Source organism: Solanum verrucosum, unplaced genomic scaffold (assembly GCF_900185275.1).
Source record: "Solanum verrucosum unplaced genomic scaffold, falcon-dt-bn FXZP01000197.1, whole genome shotgun sequence".
NCBI classification, from domain to species: domain Eukaryota; kingdom Viridiplantae; phylum Streptophyta; class Magnoliopsida; order Solanales; family Solanaceae; genus Solanum; species Solanum verrucosum.
This window is the reverse complement of record NW_026020363.1, coordinates 1,183,266-1,200,080: the sequence shown is the minus strand read 5'-3', so window position 1 is coordinate 1,200,080 and position 16,815 is coordinate 1,183,266. Positions and strand designations below refer to the sequence as shown.

Here is a 16,815-nt window from a genome sequence, read left to right as displayed (position 1 = left end):
CCACCTTCACGTGCCTGCTTGTGCATTCTCACTAAACTCTGAATATTTCTGAATTCTAAAGTCGTATGGACAAATGATTTTGTGCGTTGGAAAGTAGACTCGTAGACCTTCGATTTCATACATTGGGGTTCTTCTCAACCTTTATAGATTGGGAGAAAAGCTCCGAGACATTTAACCCAATTTTCAGAAAAATTATCAAAGAAACGTACTCTAACTTTTTCCAACTTTTTATTTCTCAACTTGCTTGACTTCAAAACTTAACTTACGATCATTAGGCGACTCTATCACTCTATAAATCATCCTTATTATCATAAAATACACTCTTTGGCTTATCCCCAAAGGTGTCGGTTAACTTAAGCGTTCTGATCGGGCGGGGTGTTAGAATAGACATTCTTTAACTCGAACTTGTTTAAGGGCATCCTTGACCCATAATGTTAGTCTAATTCTTTGATTTTTTTTACCTCCCCTTTGCAACCTTATTCTCCTGAAATGATACACCAAGTAATAAAAGCCTCATACACTCATTCAATGATACACATATTATGTGAAAGAACCACGGGGTCTCACACATTTGGCCAAGGTTTCAGATTGTTCGTCAATCTATCATATAAACTAGTCGTATCTTTGGCTAGATCCTTTATAAAAGGAGCAACATAATTCAGACTTCCAAGAAATCTCTGCAACTGAGTCTTATTAGTCAAGATATCAGGAAATTTAGATGCAAATTCAATGCTTCTATGAATTGGGCTGATATTACCCCGTTCAATATTATGACCTAAAAATCTGATATTCGTTTGAAATAAAGCCATCTTGGGCTGAGATATAACCAAGCCATTTTGAATAACATTTTTTTTAAACAATTCAAGATGCTTCAAATGAGTTTCCACATTTTTGGAAAATACTAGAATATCATCTATATAGACAATTATAAAATTACTAAAAGGCATGAAAATATCGTTCATAATCTTTTGAAATTCGGATGGAGCATTTTTTAAGACAAATGGAATAACGTTCCATTCATACTGACCCATGGGGACATTGAAGGTTGTTTTAAACCTATCTGACTCAGCTATCTAAATCTGCCAATAGCCTGATTTCAAATCAAATTTAGAAAATATAATGGCATCATAAACTCTATCTAATAAATCTTATTTATCAGGGATAGGGTACCTAATCCATTCTAACGCTTTATTAAGCGGTTTATAATTCATCACCAACCTGGGTGCACTTTTTTCCTGCTCAACATGTTTATTAACATAGAATGTTGTACAAGACCAAGGAGACTTAGAATGCCTTGTGAGGCCCTTTAGTAATTAGGAACCAATTTCATTCTTGCATAGTTCCAGATAATTTGCATTCATCTCGCAAGGTCTTGCTTTCGTAGGAATATGATCCTCACTGAAAGTATCCTCATATGGGAGGCTGACAACATGCTTCTTTCTACTCCAAAAAGCATTTGGATGATCTCCACAAATATCAAGAGAGAACTGATTTTTTTTAAATAACAATTTTTTCTTGTAATTTAGGATTTTGCAAAGTATAATCAATCTCAATGCTATTAATTTCTTGTTTTATAAAACTAGCCTGATTATTCTTTAACATTAATTTCGAGGTTAATTCATTAATCATCCTCGTAAAAGGTTTTGTAATAAATTCTAATATAAAAGGTTTTTTATTCCAAGTACCAATAATCTTTCCATTATCCCAAGAAGAGTGAAAATATCATTTATAAAAGGTACACCTAATATAATTTGATTAGTAATATCTTTTACTAAAACAAAGCTTTGAGGAATACAATTTTTTCCTTTGCAAATAAAAGCTTTAGGCAATTTAAATTCAATACCCATTTTACTACCATTGGCAGAATGAAGACTATGGGTAGTTTTATGAAAGTACCTTGAAGGAATCAGTCCTTCCTAAATACAATTTAAATCAGTTGCACTATCAATGAGAGCAATAAATTCTTTTTTATAATTATAATCGATAAGAAGACTGATTCTAGTATAAAATTTTTGAGACGTAAAAGCTTTAAGATTCTGTAAAAAATCTCTTTTATCATTTTTCAAATAAAGATTTCTCATAAAATCAAGATTGTTACTCTCTCTTTCAATAGACGAAGATGATTCGGAGTTATTACCCAAATCCTTAAGACTTTCGATATTATCGAGCCGGACTTCTATGATCACATTCTTTTCTTTAAGACGAAGAATGTCTTCCTTGACAATAACATTGTATGAAATGTTGTTCTCATAAAATTTATTCTACATAGATGATAGATAATAGAAGCTATGTAAAGAATAAAATAAGATGTTGTTTAATTAATTTGTATTATAAAGATGTAAAAATACCAATTATATAACATGCAATAATAATGTAACGTCAAAACAAGTCAGGTGCAAAATTAATGATGAATAATTGTGTAATTAAACAATTGATATCAAAGAACAAAATTTTAAAATTCATAATGTACTTGTAAATAATGAGCACGAATTAAAATACGTAAATAATAGATTATTATGAAAGAGAAAACAATTTGAAAAATCTTCAAAATGTTTCAACCCTACTAGCAGGAGTGGTCAAAAAGGGTCAGCCCAACCCTACTTGTCCCAAGTTTCACAGGCCAACAAATTTGATGAGCTAGGGCGGGTCGACCCTTTATTTGGAAGGGCCTGAAAATACTCAACCTAACCATAGAAGGGTTGCGGCCTGGGGAGGGTTAGACCTTTTTTTATTTTCAAACTTAAAGTTCAATAACATCGAGAAAATGAGAAGATTTTTCAGATCAAATATGGCAAACAATGGTATTTTTTCAGTAACACTAGCAAAAAATCTAGTGTGATTAGCATGTATCTAGGATACTAGATACGTGAAATACATTTATCTGGTGTGATGCATCTCAAATACGCGAGCGAGATAAGAGAGTGACGAACGAGATGGGAGAGAGGTGAGAACGCGATATTTGTCTATGTATCCTAGATACATTCGAATTCACTTGGATAGAGTGTATCTAGAACAAATTACACATAATTTTGAGCCTATGTATCCCGAGATACATGTATCTGAACACACCAAAATTTGATAAACTTTGTAATATTACAACATAACGTGCATCTAAGTAACTAACTCATACACTAATAAGATTTCTATAAGTTACCCTTATATAAATAGTTTTGGCACATGGGCCGAGCCCGATCAAGCCTCAAGGGTCAACGGTTTAAATGAGTCGGACTTATAAGCCTTAGTTTTAAATGGGCTTGAAAAATCCTATCATAACCCTACCCCAATAACAGATTGAGTTGGACCGACCTCATAGATTAAGCCTATTTTGACAGCTCTACCGTCAAAAGATCAAAATTAAATATCAACAATATTCACTGCGCCTTCCTACTAGAAGATCTCCAACAAGAAATGAACATAAAAATTCCACTGGGATTGAAAGTTCATTCTAATATGATTTGTAGACATTGGATACAGAGTCGCCTTTGTTAGGGAACGCTTTACCCCCCAATGTGGGACTTTTTGACGCGAATCTGGATTTAGTCGGGCTCCAATGTGGTACCGGACACTAGATGGGAAACCAAAAAAAACTATGGATTGAAGCAAACCTCAAGAAATAATTGGTAATGTAGCTAAACGCTCTGTGAAACCCTAGTCAACGTCGTCGCCGCCATTTACCTAATCATTCTGGTGGTTATGACAACCAATTCACCTGGTCAATCCCTCTTGGGGATAGACCATACAGAAACATCGATCTAGCTATGAAAAATCAAACTAGGCCTAGTTGTGCAAGGGTAAAAGTGGAGGTGGATCTATTAGGTGAATTTCCTAAGAGAATTAATGTGGGTGTAAGAAAACAATTTGGGGAAGTTATGGAGAAATGGATCCATATTAAATATGATTATGTCCCGAAATATTGTAAAAATTGTTATATTCAAGGACATGATGAACAAGAATGTTATGAAATACATCCAGAGTTATATCCAAAGAAGGAAGGGAATGATGTTGCAGACTGTGCTAGAGGTAAGGGGGATAAGGACAATAAAAGACCGGAAGAGCATCATGTGGAGAGAAGGGAAATAGTACAAAACATAGATGAGGATGTATTCAAGGAACAAAAAAAGAAAAAGGGTGGTTGGGAAAGGAAAATGGGACAAAATAAAGTTTTACAGGTGTGGAATCCAAAACAAAGTCAAAAGGAGAAGGAGGATGGGATCATGGGGAATCAGTTTGACGCATTGGGAAGGTTAGATGATGAGGAGGATGAGCCTACACAAGGAAGGGTTATAGGGACAACAATGTAGGGAACGAGTTTGGTTCAACAAAAAAATGGGTGGAAGAAGTTTTTAGAGAAAAAGAGAAGATTAAAGAGAGTTGTGGCATTAAAAAGAAAAAAGATCAGTCGGGGTCGAGAAAAGGAGATACAGTTAATGAAGTTGAGGCCTTAGATACTTCTCTAACAGTAGATAAGGCAAATAATGAACAAGTGGAAAGTGAGGACAAGGGTAGTAAAGTGGGGAACATAGGGGGAGGTGTGCCAAAAGAATGGAGAATAAAGGAAGTTCCAGTTTCTTTGAAGAGGGGATAAATGATTTGCAAGAGCATTCGAATAAGGAAATACAGTGTAGAGGAGACACAGAAGAGGATGGGGAAGTGAATGCAAATATTGATACAATAGCAAGGGATAGAGATCTTTCACCAAGACAAATAAATAATTTGAAGAGCGGAGTTAAAAAAATTGTACCATACCTCCCTCTTCAAGTTGAAACAAGGAGCAATAAGGATACTTCTGGAGGAGTTTCTCAATTATTGGGAAAGCATTATTTTGAAATATCAGGTCGGTTAGGTCTCACAAGGCCTTCGATAGAATGATAGATCTAAACAGGAGACACCGGTACAAATATATAGCTTTGTTGGAACCTTTTCAAGGGCCACGAGAGTTAGAACAATATAAAAGAAGATTGGGATTTCAAAATGCTTTTTGTAAGTGTCCAGCCAAGATATGGATATTCTGGGATGATGATTGGATATGGGAAGTGGTAAGAGATATTGTTCAACATCTTTCCATGAGGTTTGAAGCTGGAAATGTTCAGTTCATGGTTACAGCAGTTTATGCGAGGTGCGATGTTTTGGAGATATTAGAGTTGTTGGAGGAGCTAGAGGAGTTAGCCGGAAAAAATCATCAATGGCTTGTTGGAGGGGATTTTAATGTTATTCTGAATGAAGAAGAGAAACAAGGGGGCAGAGAGTTTACAACCTATGAAGCGATGGATTTCCAACAGTGTATTAATAATTGTGCATTGTCAGAGGTTAGAGCTATGGGGAGTAAATTCACCTGGTGGAATGGCAGGGTAAAAGGAGATTGTAATTTCAAAAAGTTGGATAGGGTTCTATGTAATCAGGAATTTGAACAACTTTTTCCTAGCAGCAAAGTACAACACTTGATAAGGCAAGGATCAGATCATGCGCCTTTGCATTTGATATGTAACTCGGAGGAGGAATCCATAACTCGGCCGTTTAAGTTTCTTAACTTTGGACAAAACATCCAAAATTTAAGAAGGTAGTGGAGGAGAATTGAAGGTGGAATTTAAAGGTTCACCGTTCTTGGAATTTCAAGCAAAGATTAAAAAGGTTAAATAGGCTTTGACATGTTGGAGTAAAGAGACATTTGGGGACATTTTTCAGCAAGTTCAGATGCTGGAGGAGGAAATTCGAATGAAAGAGATGCAACTGGAGATCAATCCATCACCTCGAAATAGATAGGAATTAAACAAAACTGAAGCACAATTGTAAAAGTACATGCGTATGGAGGAGGAATTTTGGAGACAGAAGTTAGGAATGAGATGGTTCAAAGATGGTGACAGAAATACAAGGTTTTTTCACAATTATGTGAAAGGAAGAAGAAGAAAATTGTTCATCTCTGAAATCACTACAGCTCAAGGGGATACGGTGAATGGGAATGAGAATATTGGAATGGAGGTAGTGTCATTTTTTGAAGATGAATTTACGGAAACAAACACAAGTGTTGATGATAGCATGCTTGATTTGATTCCAAAAATTATCACTCAGGAACAAAATGATGAGATGGGAAGAATGCCAAATATGAAGGAAGTGAGAGAGGTTGTGTTTGCGCTTAATGGGGATAGCACAAGTGGCCCGGATGGATTTTCAGGGGAATATTTCCAGAGCTGTTGGGAAATAGTGAGGGAAGATACCACAGGGATGGTAAGGGCTTTCTTTTGCGGGCATGAATTCCTAAATTTATCACGCATACGAATGTGGTGCTGTTGCCAAAAAAGGAGAAGCCAATGAGCTTTGTTGATTTGAGACCAGTAAGTCTTAGTACTTTTGTTAACAAAATTATTTCAAGATTGATTCACCAAAGACTATCAAAATTGTTACCAAGTCTTATATCTCGGAATCAGTCTGGCTTTGTGAAAGGCAGGAGTATAATGGAGAATGTTTTGTTAGCCCATGAGATAATACGGGACATTAACATAAGAAAAAAGTTTCAAAACGTGGTCGTGAAGCTTGACATGGCCAAAGCATATGATAGGGTGTCATGGTTTTTTTAACCAAAGTATTAAGGAGATTTGGTTTCTCAGAACTGATCATTGATATGGTTTGGAGACTGGTATCTAATAATTGGTACTCAATTTTAGTGAATGGGCAGCCATATTAAATCATCAAGGGGATTAAAGCAATGGGATCTGTTATCTCCTACTTTGTTTATCATTGCAACGGAGGTATTAGCGAGGGGTTTAAATAAACTCCACGAAGATAAAGATTTTAAAGGATATGGCATGCCTAAATGGAGCCCACCAATAAACCATTTATCATATGCGGATGACATCATATTATTTTGTTCGGGAGAGAAGGAGTCTATTAAGAAGATGATGGGGATACTGAGGGAATATGAGCTGATAAATCTCAATAAGAGTTTTTTTTTATCTTCATGATAATACACCCCTGATAGTAGCAATGAGAGTAAGGAGAATTACAGGGATTAGACAAGGAAATTTCCCTTTCACATATTTGGGGTGCCCAGTGTTCTATGGAAGAAAGAAGAATGTATATTATGAAGAATTGTTGAGGAAAATACAAAAGAGGCTCTTATCCTGGCAGAATAAATGGCTATCATATGGGGGGAAAGTAATTCTCATTACTAGTATATTACCGTCAATGCCAATGTACCTTCTTTCAGCTATGAATCTAACAAAAAGAGTCATGACTCAATTACATCCGTTGTTTGCAAGCTTTTTCTGGAGTAAGACAGGAGGAAATAAAGGAAAACATTGGGTAGCTTGGAAAGAATTATGTTATCCTAAAGCAGAAGGGGGAATAGGTGTGAGATCGTTATATGATGTATCGAAAGCACTATATAGTAAGTTATGGTGGAATTTCAAAACCTCTACCTCTTTGTGGAGTACATATATGTGGGCGAAATATTGTAAGAAACAGCATCCGGTATTGGCCACAAGTAGAGGGGCTTTTCATGCTTGGAAAAGAATGGTCGAGTAAAGGGAAGAAGTTGACCACAACATTTGGTGGCAACTCAAATCGGGAGAAATGAGTTTTTGGTTTGATAATTGGACAAAGCAAGGAGCTTTATATTCTTTAGAGGACCATAGAGTCGGGGAGGATGAAATAGAGGTGAAAAATTTCATCACAAATGGGGAGTGGAATGTTCAAAAGCTGGGACATTTAATATCAGAAGGAATGATGGAGTATATTATTGAATTCATTCATCCACATCTAGTGGAGGAGGTGGATAAACCTTGGTGGATGGGAAATACAAGTGGGGAATTTACAGTCAAATCAACATTTGAATTGCTGAGACGTAGAAAAGAAAAGGAGGAATGGAGGAATAATTTATGGGGCAAGCAAATACCTTTTAAGATGAATTTTCTAATATGGAGGATTTGATGGGGCAGAATTGCAACGGAGGAAAATCTGAAAAGGATGGGAATTGTTATAGCCTCGAGATGTTATTGTTGTGATGTTTTTGAAGAGGAGAATACACATTTTTTTCTAATAGCTTCCATAGCCCAAAAGCTGTGGAGGAAGTTTGCTTCATGTGCAGGTATTCACAGCAAGAAAATTTGAAACAAATGATAACAGAATGGTGGGAAGCAAACACTCCTATCAAAGTGAAATTCGTGTTCCAAGCAATACCAAGCATTATAATATGGGAATTGTGGAAACGGAGAAATGCAAGAAGATATGGTATGGATATCAGTTTTTTTAAAGGATAAGGGTCTAAAAAATACTCCAACTTTGGTCGGATTTGCTGTTGCGATACTAAACTTTCATGAAGACCTATTACCTCCCTAGACTATTTAATATCGTATTTTAAACATATATATTTGCCCACGTGGACATAAAAAATAATGCAAAATTATAAATAGTAATGTGTTCATGTGGGCACATATATGCCTTTAAAATACACTATTAAATAGTTCAAGGGGTAAAAAATACGGTATTAAATAATCTAGAGAGGTAATAGGTCCTTATGAAAGTTTAGTATCGCAACAGCAAATCCGACTAAAGTTGAGATATTTTTCAGACACTTATCATTTTTTTTAAGTTGAAGAATCAGCGTGTAACACTATTGTTCAGCTAATAAAAATGAAATATCCATGGATTAAAGTTCCTAGAGAATGGGGGGAGATAGTCAGAGTACTTAGGGAGTACAAACTCAGATTGCATTATTGTATAGTGTGCTGGAGGAAACCTTATAGAGGTGCATTAAAATGCAATACACATGGATTTAGCAGGGGGAATCCTGGGGAAAGTGCCTATGCTTTCTGTCTAAGGAATGACATAGGTGATATTGTATATGTGGAGGCGGAGCGACTGGGGATTAAGACTAATATGGAGGTAGAAACTATTGCAATTATTAGAGCATCAGGCATTGCAAGACAAATAATTTCAGAAATTACATTATGGAGACAGACTCATTAAGTGTCACAAATATGGTGTGAAACAACTGAAAGGTCCCATGGCAACAGATACAGAAATACAGGAAATATAAGAGTTACTTGCATCTACACAAGCACAGATACAACGTGTTTTTAGAGAGGCTAATAAACTAGTGGATAAATTGGCAAATGAAGCATGTGATGAGTAAATAAATGCAATACAAATTCATACATTTCAACAGCTATCAGTGGAATGTAGAGGAATTATGAACATGGATAAAGCAGAAATCCCTTCAATACTGATTAAAACAAGGAAGATAACAGTCCAGGCAACACATCAGGAAAATTAACAGAAGAACACAGCTATGCTTGTACAACAATTGCCATCATAGGGACATACATACTATGAATCAAACAAAGCTACCTAGAACTAGCTATGACAGCTTACAAAAAAAGCTCCACCAGCAAAAATGAGGCTTGTCAAATCAGATTCGGGGAAGGTGTGATGCGATTGTTGACGGAATCAGATAGGAACCAGACTGAGAACGTATGTGCTTCAACTGAAAAGAGATGTAGTCCTATGCATCCACCGGAGTATACCAATACAAATGGAGAGGATATCATAAAGGGAGAAAGTCACTACAACAGAGAATTGAAGAGGGAAGAACACTTACTTCTGCAAGCTACGAATGAAGAGAGGGAAGAAGAGCAGGAGATTAACATCTATAACCCACAACATAAGGATAAGCAAAGCATTGTTCCTCAAAGATCCTGTGAAGAACACGGTGAAGAAAGAGGCAGAAGAGTGATGAGGAGGCAATTAGGAAATTCTATCATTTAGGGATCTTTTATGCTATGCCTTTTCCACTTGAATTGGACCCATTAGTTAATGCTTTTGTTTTCAGCTTTTATTTGGGCCTATTTTTTTGGGTCTATGCTTGTAAATATTCAGATTGATTGAAATAAAGGAGCTCTTAGCTCCACCAATTAAATTTTTTTTTTAAAAAAAAAAAGCAAACCTCAAGATATTAATTTGTAATGATAGTAGCTTTCCTTAAAAGAGTGGAGTTCCACGCAGTCCCACTTTGACTACTCATTGTTTACATTTTTATTTCATAGAATTTATACATGAAATTATGAAGGAAATTTAAAGAGGTAAATAAAATTCGAAGTGTGGTTTAATATACTTTTGAAAAGAAGATACTACTATATTTCGATAATTATGAGTCTGATTTTATATAGAAAAAAGGCTCAAATATGCCATCGAACTTTTAGATAAGGCTCATAATTTATGTCATATGTTAAAAGTTTGGTTCATCTATGTCATTGTTGTTAAAGAAAAGATTCATCCATGCCATTTTTTTAACTCCAATTTTGCATAACCACTTTTTACACCCCAAACAAGGTTTAACACTTTTCAGTTGAAGTTTTTGGATCAAATGTACTCTTTTGCTTGTTCTTCTTTAAGAACACTACGAATATATGAAGAACATAAACAACTCTCAAATTTTCAACATATTCAATTCTTCACAAAATCACCTCAAATTTCAAGATTAGTCATCCTCCGAGCTAGATACCAAAACTCAATATCCTTTGAGGCCAAATTCAATCTAACTCAGGACTCACTTGAAATTTCTTCGAAGTTTCAAAACTTCAACATTCTTTAATGGTTGAACTTTTTCCACAACTTCAAATCATTTGAAATTTTGAACATAGACTCAAAAAACACTAGAGAACAAAGATCGAATGTCAAAAACAATTACAAAAACACAAATCAGAGCAAAATTTTGAAATTTTGGGATTGATTTTTGCTTTTTTGGAATAGTTTTTTTAATACGGGTGAAATTGTTATACTCTCCAAATGATTTTTGAATTTGGATTTTTAAAAAAAATTAATGATGTAGTCGAAATTTGAAAATTTCAGATGATTTCGTGAAGAATTGAATATGTTGAAAATTTTGGAGTTATTTATGTTCTTCATGTGTTCTTAAGGAAGAACAAGCAAAAAGAGTACATTTGATCCAAAAACTTCAATTGAAAAGTGTTAAACCTTGTTTGGGGTGTAAAATGTGAATTTGTAAAACCGGAGTTAAGAAGAAGACATGGATGAACCTTTTATTTAACAATAATGACATAGATGAGCTAAACTTTTAACGAATGACAGAAATAAGTCTTTTCTGAAAGTTGGATGGCATAATTGAATCTTTTCCCTTTTATATAATATATCCAAAGAATTCCAATGTAATAAGCGCAGTTTGGGTTTTCCCTCAGGTAAAAGCTATTTAACAGTTGCAATCAGAATCTGAGATAACCTTATCCATGAGAGCCAAGTAGAATGAGCCACATAAGCAGATTAGGTGGTAGCAATTGATCCATTTTCCACCTCTCATAGAAAAGCCTTTCTGGATCATCTCAATCTTTTTCCTCTCAAAACTACTCACCAATTAACAAATAGAGAACCACACTTTCATTCAACACAGACCTAACAAGACAGGCAAATTATGGCTTCTACTTGTGCAGTTTCCATGGCAATGCCACTGACTTACACAAGTCACAAGAGACAACCAAGAGTTGAGGCTTTCTTGAAGCCATTGCCATTAAGGCCCTCAAGGACTACTTCAGCATCAAAACCAGTAGCAAAGTTTCAAGTGAATGCTTCCCTTAAGGAGAAAGCTTTGACAGGATTGACAGCAGCTGCACTCACTGCTTCCATGGTCATTCCCGACGTAGCCGAAGCAGCTGAGGGTGTTTCACCGTCCCTCAAGAACTTTTTGCTCAGCATTTCTGCAGGTGGAGTTGTGCTTGCTGCAATTCTTGGTGCTATAATTGGTGTTTCCAATTTTGATCCTGTCAAACGGACTTAACAAGCATTATTCTCAACTCTCTTCTTGTATCTATCTCATGTTTCCTGTCAAGATCAATAAAATGTTTACATAACTATCATTTCTTAGCTCAGATTTCTTTATTTTAGCTTATTTCTTCGCATCACCTATCTAAGGAAACATGTAACTAACAGTTGAGCCATAGCAATAGCTAAGACTCATAAACCTGTGGATGACTTGTTTACTCATGAAGAGGCAAGCTGCGTTTATCATAATAGCTGAAAAAATCCAGCAAATGCAAATATTGATAATGTCTCCCAACAGACGTAAAGATGAGTTTCCTTCTCCCAACTCGGAATCCAAATTTTATATTATAAAATAAGAACAATTGAAAAACAATTCCATTTCATACATCTAAAATAAGAACACTTGAAAGATTATTCCATCCAAGTTGAGAATTCACTTACAACTCACAAGAAAGCAAAAGTGAGCAGCACCGCTGTTGGACGTGGAGGATGAATTTTGGGGGTGGAGGGTATGGTGAGAGATTAACTAAATCAATAAAAAAGATTGTCCTTGTAGATGAAGCTAATGAATTGTACTGCAAATTCAACTCACAGGAAGGGGTGAGACCGTCTTCCTTCCAAATGAAATGGATACTAAAGCTACATTAGACCAGTAAGTGGGATTTCTAACCAAGAATGCAAGTAATATACCTTTCTATGGCAATGAAAAGAATAATCACCTTACTAAATCAATTGACTTTCTACCTAAATCTCTCTGAAAAGACGGACAATGGATTGCCTAAAGATGGACACAATAAGAATCTATTATCATGGCTTCCTTTGTTCAAGAAAGACGGAATTTTGAAATTAAATCAATGAGATATCTGCTTTCTGCAGAATGGTTCACTTTCTCTGCCTTGACAACTGTAATTTTCACCCTCTGCTCATCACCATAAAATTCCTCTTTGATTTTTAGCCGGAACAGAAATTGTGTGAAGAGACAGTTTCTAATAATTTCAGAAAATCTGGTATCATCAGCCTCTTCATATTTCATCATGTACAGCTCCTTCGCAGGACAGCCTAAAATCTCTTCGCCAGATTCCTGGAAAGTTGTCACCCATGTCAACCCACTATGATCTTGAATTTGAGCTTGAAGAAGGTATCTGTAATCACATTCCTCAAACTCTTGATTACACCTATCACATTGCCATCTGGAGTTTCCTGATCTGGTAACTTTCTTATTACATTGTCTGTCTCCAATCATCAAAGGGCAAGCAGTATAACAGAAAGTGTCAGTTTTGATGAATGTTATGGTTGCCTTAACTGTAACCCAGTCTGGTTTTTTTGACCTACCAAGCCCTTCATCTTTGATCTGAAAGACAGTCTTACGTGTCTCAATTTTTGATCCTACAGGCATGTTGTCCCTAGATATAGATTGAGAAGCAATGTCTTTCCCCCCCTGATCAAACCACTCTCTTAGAGTCTGAGCCTCTGCGGAATCTGGATTTATGAACAGTTGCGTGGAAGAAATGGTTCCAATGGATTTCCCTGTGAAGTTACTAACTTTTGCAGCTTTAACAGCTAAAACAGGGGAAAACCCAGCTTCTGCCAGTTCTTGCAGGTTTTGACCTTCCCTATTACAGAAATCACCCCATAAGGTCAGCTCAATACTTCGGCCAGACTGATCCTTTAGATTCAAGATTCTTCTTTGAGTTTCCATTCCATTCTTTCTCAGAATAGGAACAGAAGGATTGACTGCTGTCACAATTCCAATCACATCTATGATTGAATTGTTTTCTGCACTTTCAATTTCACAAATAGGTCTAAATGAGAACTGCTGTCTTGGTATAGAGGCATCTTCATCTGGACAGAGATCTACAGTTGAAGTTGTCTCCAAAAATATTTCCCATTCATTCTTCAGATGGTTGAAGCTCTTCTGAGCAGGTTTCAAGCTGCCTTTTGATATCATGTACACTTTTCCAGCTTCAATTTTGTCATAAAAGCGATCAACAACAGCATTAAAACAAGTCACACGTATTTCACCCCCATCAGAGTCAAGGAGATCAAAGGAGAAGACCTTGCCATCTCCTCTAGAATTATTATAGCGACGTAAATCCCCCTTTGCAGTCACTCTAGCCTTAATAGCCCACCGACCCTGATGGGGATTCAATGCTGCAATTGGAATAATGCGGGCGGGTGCTTCATTCTTCATGATTGCCCCATGGCTTTTGTAATTTGGAGGAGGTTGATATGCAGGTTGAATTGCAGGTGGATAGTTCTGCATGCTATTACCTGAATTTTGGGCACTCAAATTTTTAATGTTAGCAAAGCTTGCTTGGGCAGATCTTTGAGCACTCAAGTTACCATTGTTACCCAAGTTTGCAGACCCAGAAGCTCCATTAGATGTAGTTTTCTGAGCTCCTAAATTAGATTCTACAATCACTTTCGGGTTCCCAATTATTTCACATTCTGGTATAATAGTTTCCATGTTAAGGACAACAATGATTCTGCAAGGAAACAAGATGAAAACTCAGCCCAAGTTCCAATCAAAAGTATAATCCAGATTGCTAGGGAAAAATAAGATATTACTCTCTTATAATACAAATCAGACACTTGCTTAATCCCCTAATACAGTACCTTATGCACAGAAATTTCATATTCTTCTAATCTATGGGAAACTATTTTCAGCACCCAACTCAAGATGACACCAAGGCAAAGATGACACAACTTTGGCAGTGCAGCAATTTCCACAGGGAAAACTGTTTCATGTGTCCAACACAATCCCTAGTCTATGTAGAAACCATTTAGAAATTACGACCAACCAGAAATGAAACAAATATTTACAAGAAACTTGTGTTTTGTTATGTTGCACTGCATACTCGAATTATATGGAATAACTCTCGGACATTGAACCAATTACAAAAATAAATTCCTTCGATGGATCAATTGTAACGTTAGCTTAAACAACAAAATCAAAGCCAGATCTATCTTTATGTTCGGAATGACTTGTAAAGGGATGATAACGCAAAGGCACATATAAGAAAAATTAGAGAAAACACAATGAAGTTATATATATGTACTGTATTTTGCATAAAAGTACTCATTAAAATGACTAAGCCATAATTCTCTACGATGACATCAATATTCAATTTAAAGGTCAAAACAACAAAATCCAAGCCAAATCTATCAAAGTTACAATCGAAATGACTAGTGTATGAATGAGAAACACAAATGTGTCCAAAATGGAAATGGGAGAAAACATAATGAATGTCTGTTTTTTTTACCATCCAAATCATTAAGGAGTAATTCTCTAACAGGGCATCATCATTCTAATAAAATTTTCGAACAACAAAAACAAAGCGAAATCTATCAATTTTACATTGAAAGACCTTGTAAAATAAGAAGACATAATATAAAGCAAATATTGCAAGTTTTATATGCAATCAAAAGTAGAAGCAAATGTAATCACATATACTATACCATACATAGAGTTTCATAATTGAAGCTGGAAGAAAATAATAAATTCATACTTTCGATTTTGAACAGTGCTACAGATGTATTCAATCAACTGAATGACGGAGGTTTTACGAACACGGCCAGTTTTGACTCGGTCATTGAGCTGAGTAGCTAGCATAGCCTGCTGAGTGGACTCAGAATCGGAGAGTGTGAGTCGGTACCGTTCCTGTGTGGTGCCGATTAACTTGATGTCCAATACCTGAACCACTGGCTTTGAGTTCACGTCACCGGCGTTGATCGCCGAGATCGCGTTAGCCGTCAAGTTCACCGGCATTCCAGCAAGTTGGAAGATCGGAGCGACAACAGATCTGGTATGGAAATAGTTTGATTTTGAGAGAATTTGATGAAACTTCTCGTGAACACTTTGAATTTGGGAATTTATAGAAGTGGGCAGTGACATATGGATAGCGGAGCGGGTTTACAAAACATGAGAAAATGCCACCCGGTTTGTATTAGCTTATTTTTATTTTAAGTTTTTTTTTTAAAATGTTAAAATAGTTTTAAACCATTTTGTTACTCCCTCTGTCTTTAATTACTTTTCAATTTTTGAATTAACACAAATATTTAAAAAAAATTATTAACATAATGAGTTTATCATTTTACCCTTATTAATTATGAAGTGAATGAATTAAAAACTTAATTGAGGGTATATTAGGTAAAAAAACATTATTCTTTCTTGATTTGTCAAAATAGAAAAATAATTAGGGACAACTAAAAAGGAAAAAATGGACAAGTAATTATGAAACGAGGGAGTACTATTTAAGTAAAATCAACATATGTTTGTTGAAGAAAGGTGTGGATGTCCAAGAAACTCATTTTAGGTTTCACCAAGTAATTCCATTTCTTGGCTATAAATCGCCTTGGAAATGTATTAAGTGAGATATAGGCAACAATGAAACAAAAAGTGAAAGAATATTTAAGTTCAATTTTGCTATTATTCATCTTATTTTATACTTGAATGGTTCTCTTTCTTTCTGCTTCTTAATTTAGTTTGTCTCATTATTATTTTATAATAATATATTATTAACATGAGTCTCTAACCAATTGAGATGATTTCTAATTATTTTAGTAAAAGACTTTAGTAAATTATTTTCTTTTACATTAAACCTACAGAGAAACAAAAATTAAAGGTATATGTAATTGATTAACTAATCTTTGTCCAGGAACTCCAGTTATGAATATGTACGAGTTTTGCTTCCTCAATTCTAGATAATTTTTCACTAAGAATTATTTATTGTTCATGTCAGACTATCAAGATTATCAAATATGAGATGATTATCTTTGTATTTCACATTCAAAATGTTAAGGAAATAAGTGATTTATCATGCTAAGTCCAAAAAAAATAATGTTTATTGTATCTATAACTAATTATTGACACTATATGATTAGAGCGAGCAGCTGCCAGATTTAATGATTTGGTGGGATCTACAGATGTAGTGACTGGTGAACCGTTTCACTTCAAAGTAGAGGTTTATGGTAACGATGGACTGACAGATCAGCTCCAAGGCCTGAGTGCCTCACTCTTGCATTCAAGATCTTCACACCGAATTTTTC

The 16,815-nt window shown here is 35.4% G+C and overlaps 2 protein-coding genes across 2 annotated transcripts; one reads left to right on the top strand and one right to left on the bottom strand.

Moving 5' to 3' along the window:
- The first annotated feature begins 11,318 nt into the window (after window positions 1-11,318).
- On the top strand, window positions 11,319-11,861 carry LOC125837789 (uncharacterized). The gene has a single exon (XM_049516863.1). It carries the CDS (start codon window positions 11,420-11,422, stop codon window positions 11,780-11,782), a length of 363 nt encoding a protein of 120 aa, XP_049372820.1. The 5' UTR covers window positions 11,319-11,419; the 3' UTR covers window positions 11,783-11,861.
- A 436-nt stretch (window positions 11,862-12,297) lies between these two features.
- On the bottom strand, window positions 12,298-15,649 carry LOC125837786 (replication protein A 70 kDa DNA-binding subunit A). The gene is made up of 2 exons (XM_049516860.1): window positions 15,276-15,649; window positions 12,298-14,252 (listed from the first exon to the last, which is right to left on the bottom strand). Exons 1-2 carry the CDS (start codon window positions 15,533-15,535, stop codon window positions 12,590-12,592), a joined length of 1,923 nt encoding a protein of 640 aa, XP_049372817.1. The 5' UTR covers window positions 15,536-15,649; the 3' UTR covers window positions 12,298-12,589.
- Window positions 15,650-16,815: the final 1,166 nt, after the last annotated feature.

Coding starts and splice junctions, on each gene's coding strand:
- LOC125837786 (XM_049516860.1), bottom strand. CDS start 15,535: ATGCCGGTGAACTTGACGGCTAACGCGATCTCGGCGATCAACGCCGGT. Junction 14,253..15,275: donor AGCACTGTTCAAAATCGAAA/GTATGAATTTAT, acceptor GTTTCCTTGCAG/AATCATTGTTGTCCTTAACA.
- LOC125837789 (XM_049516863.1), top strand. CDS start 11,420: ATGGCTTCTACTTGTGCAGTTTCCATGGCAATGCCACTGACTTACACA.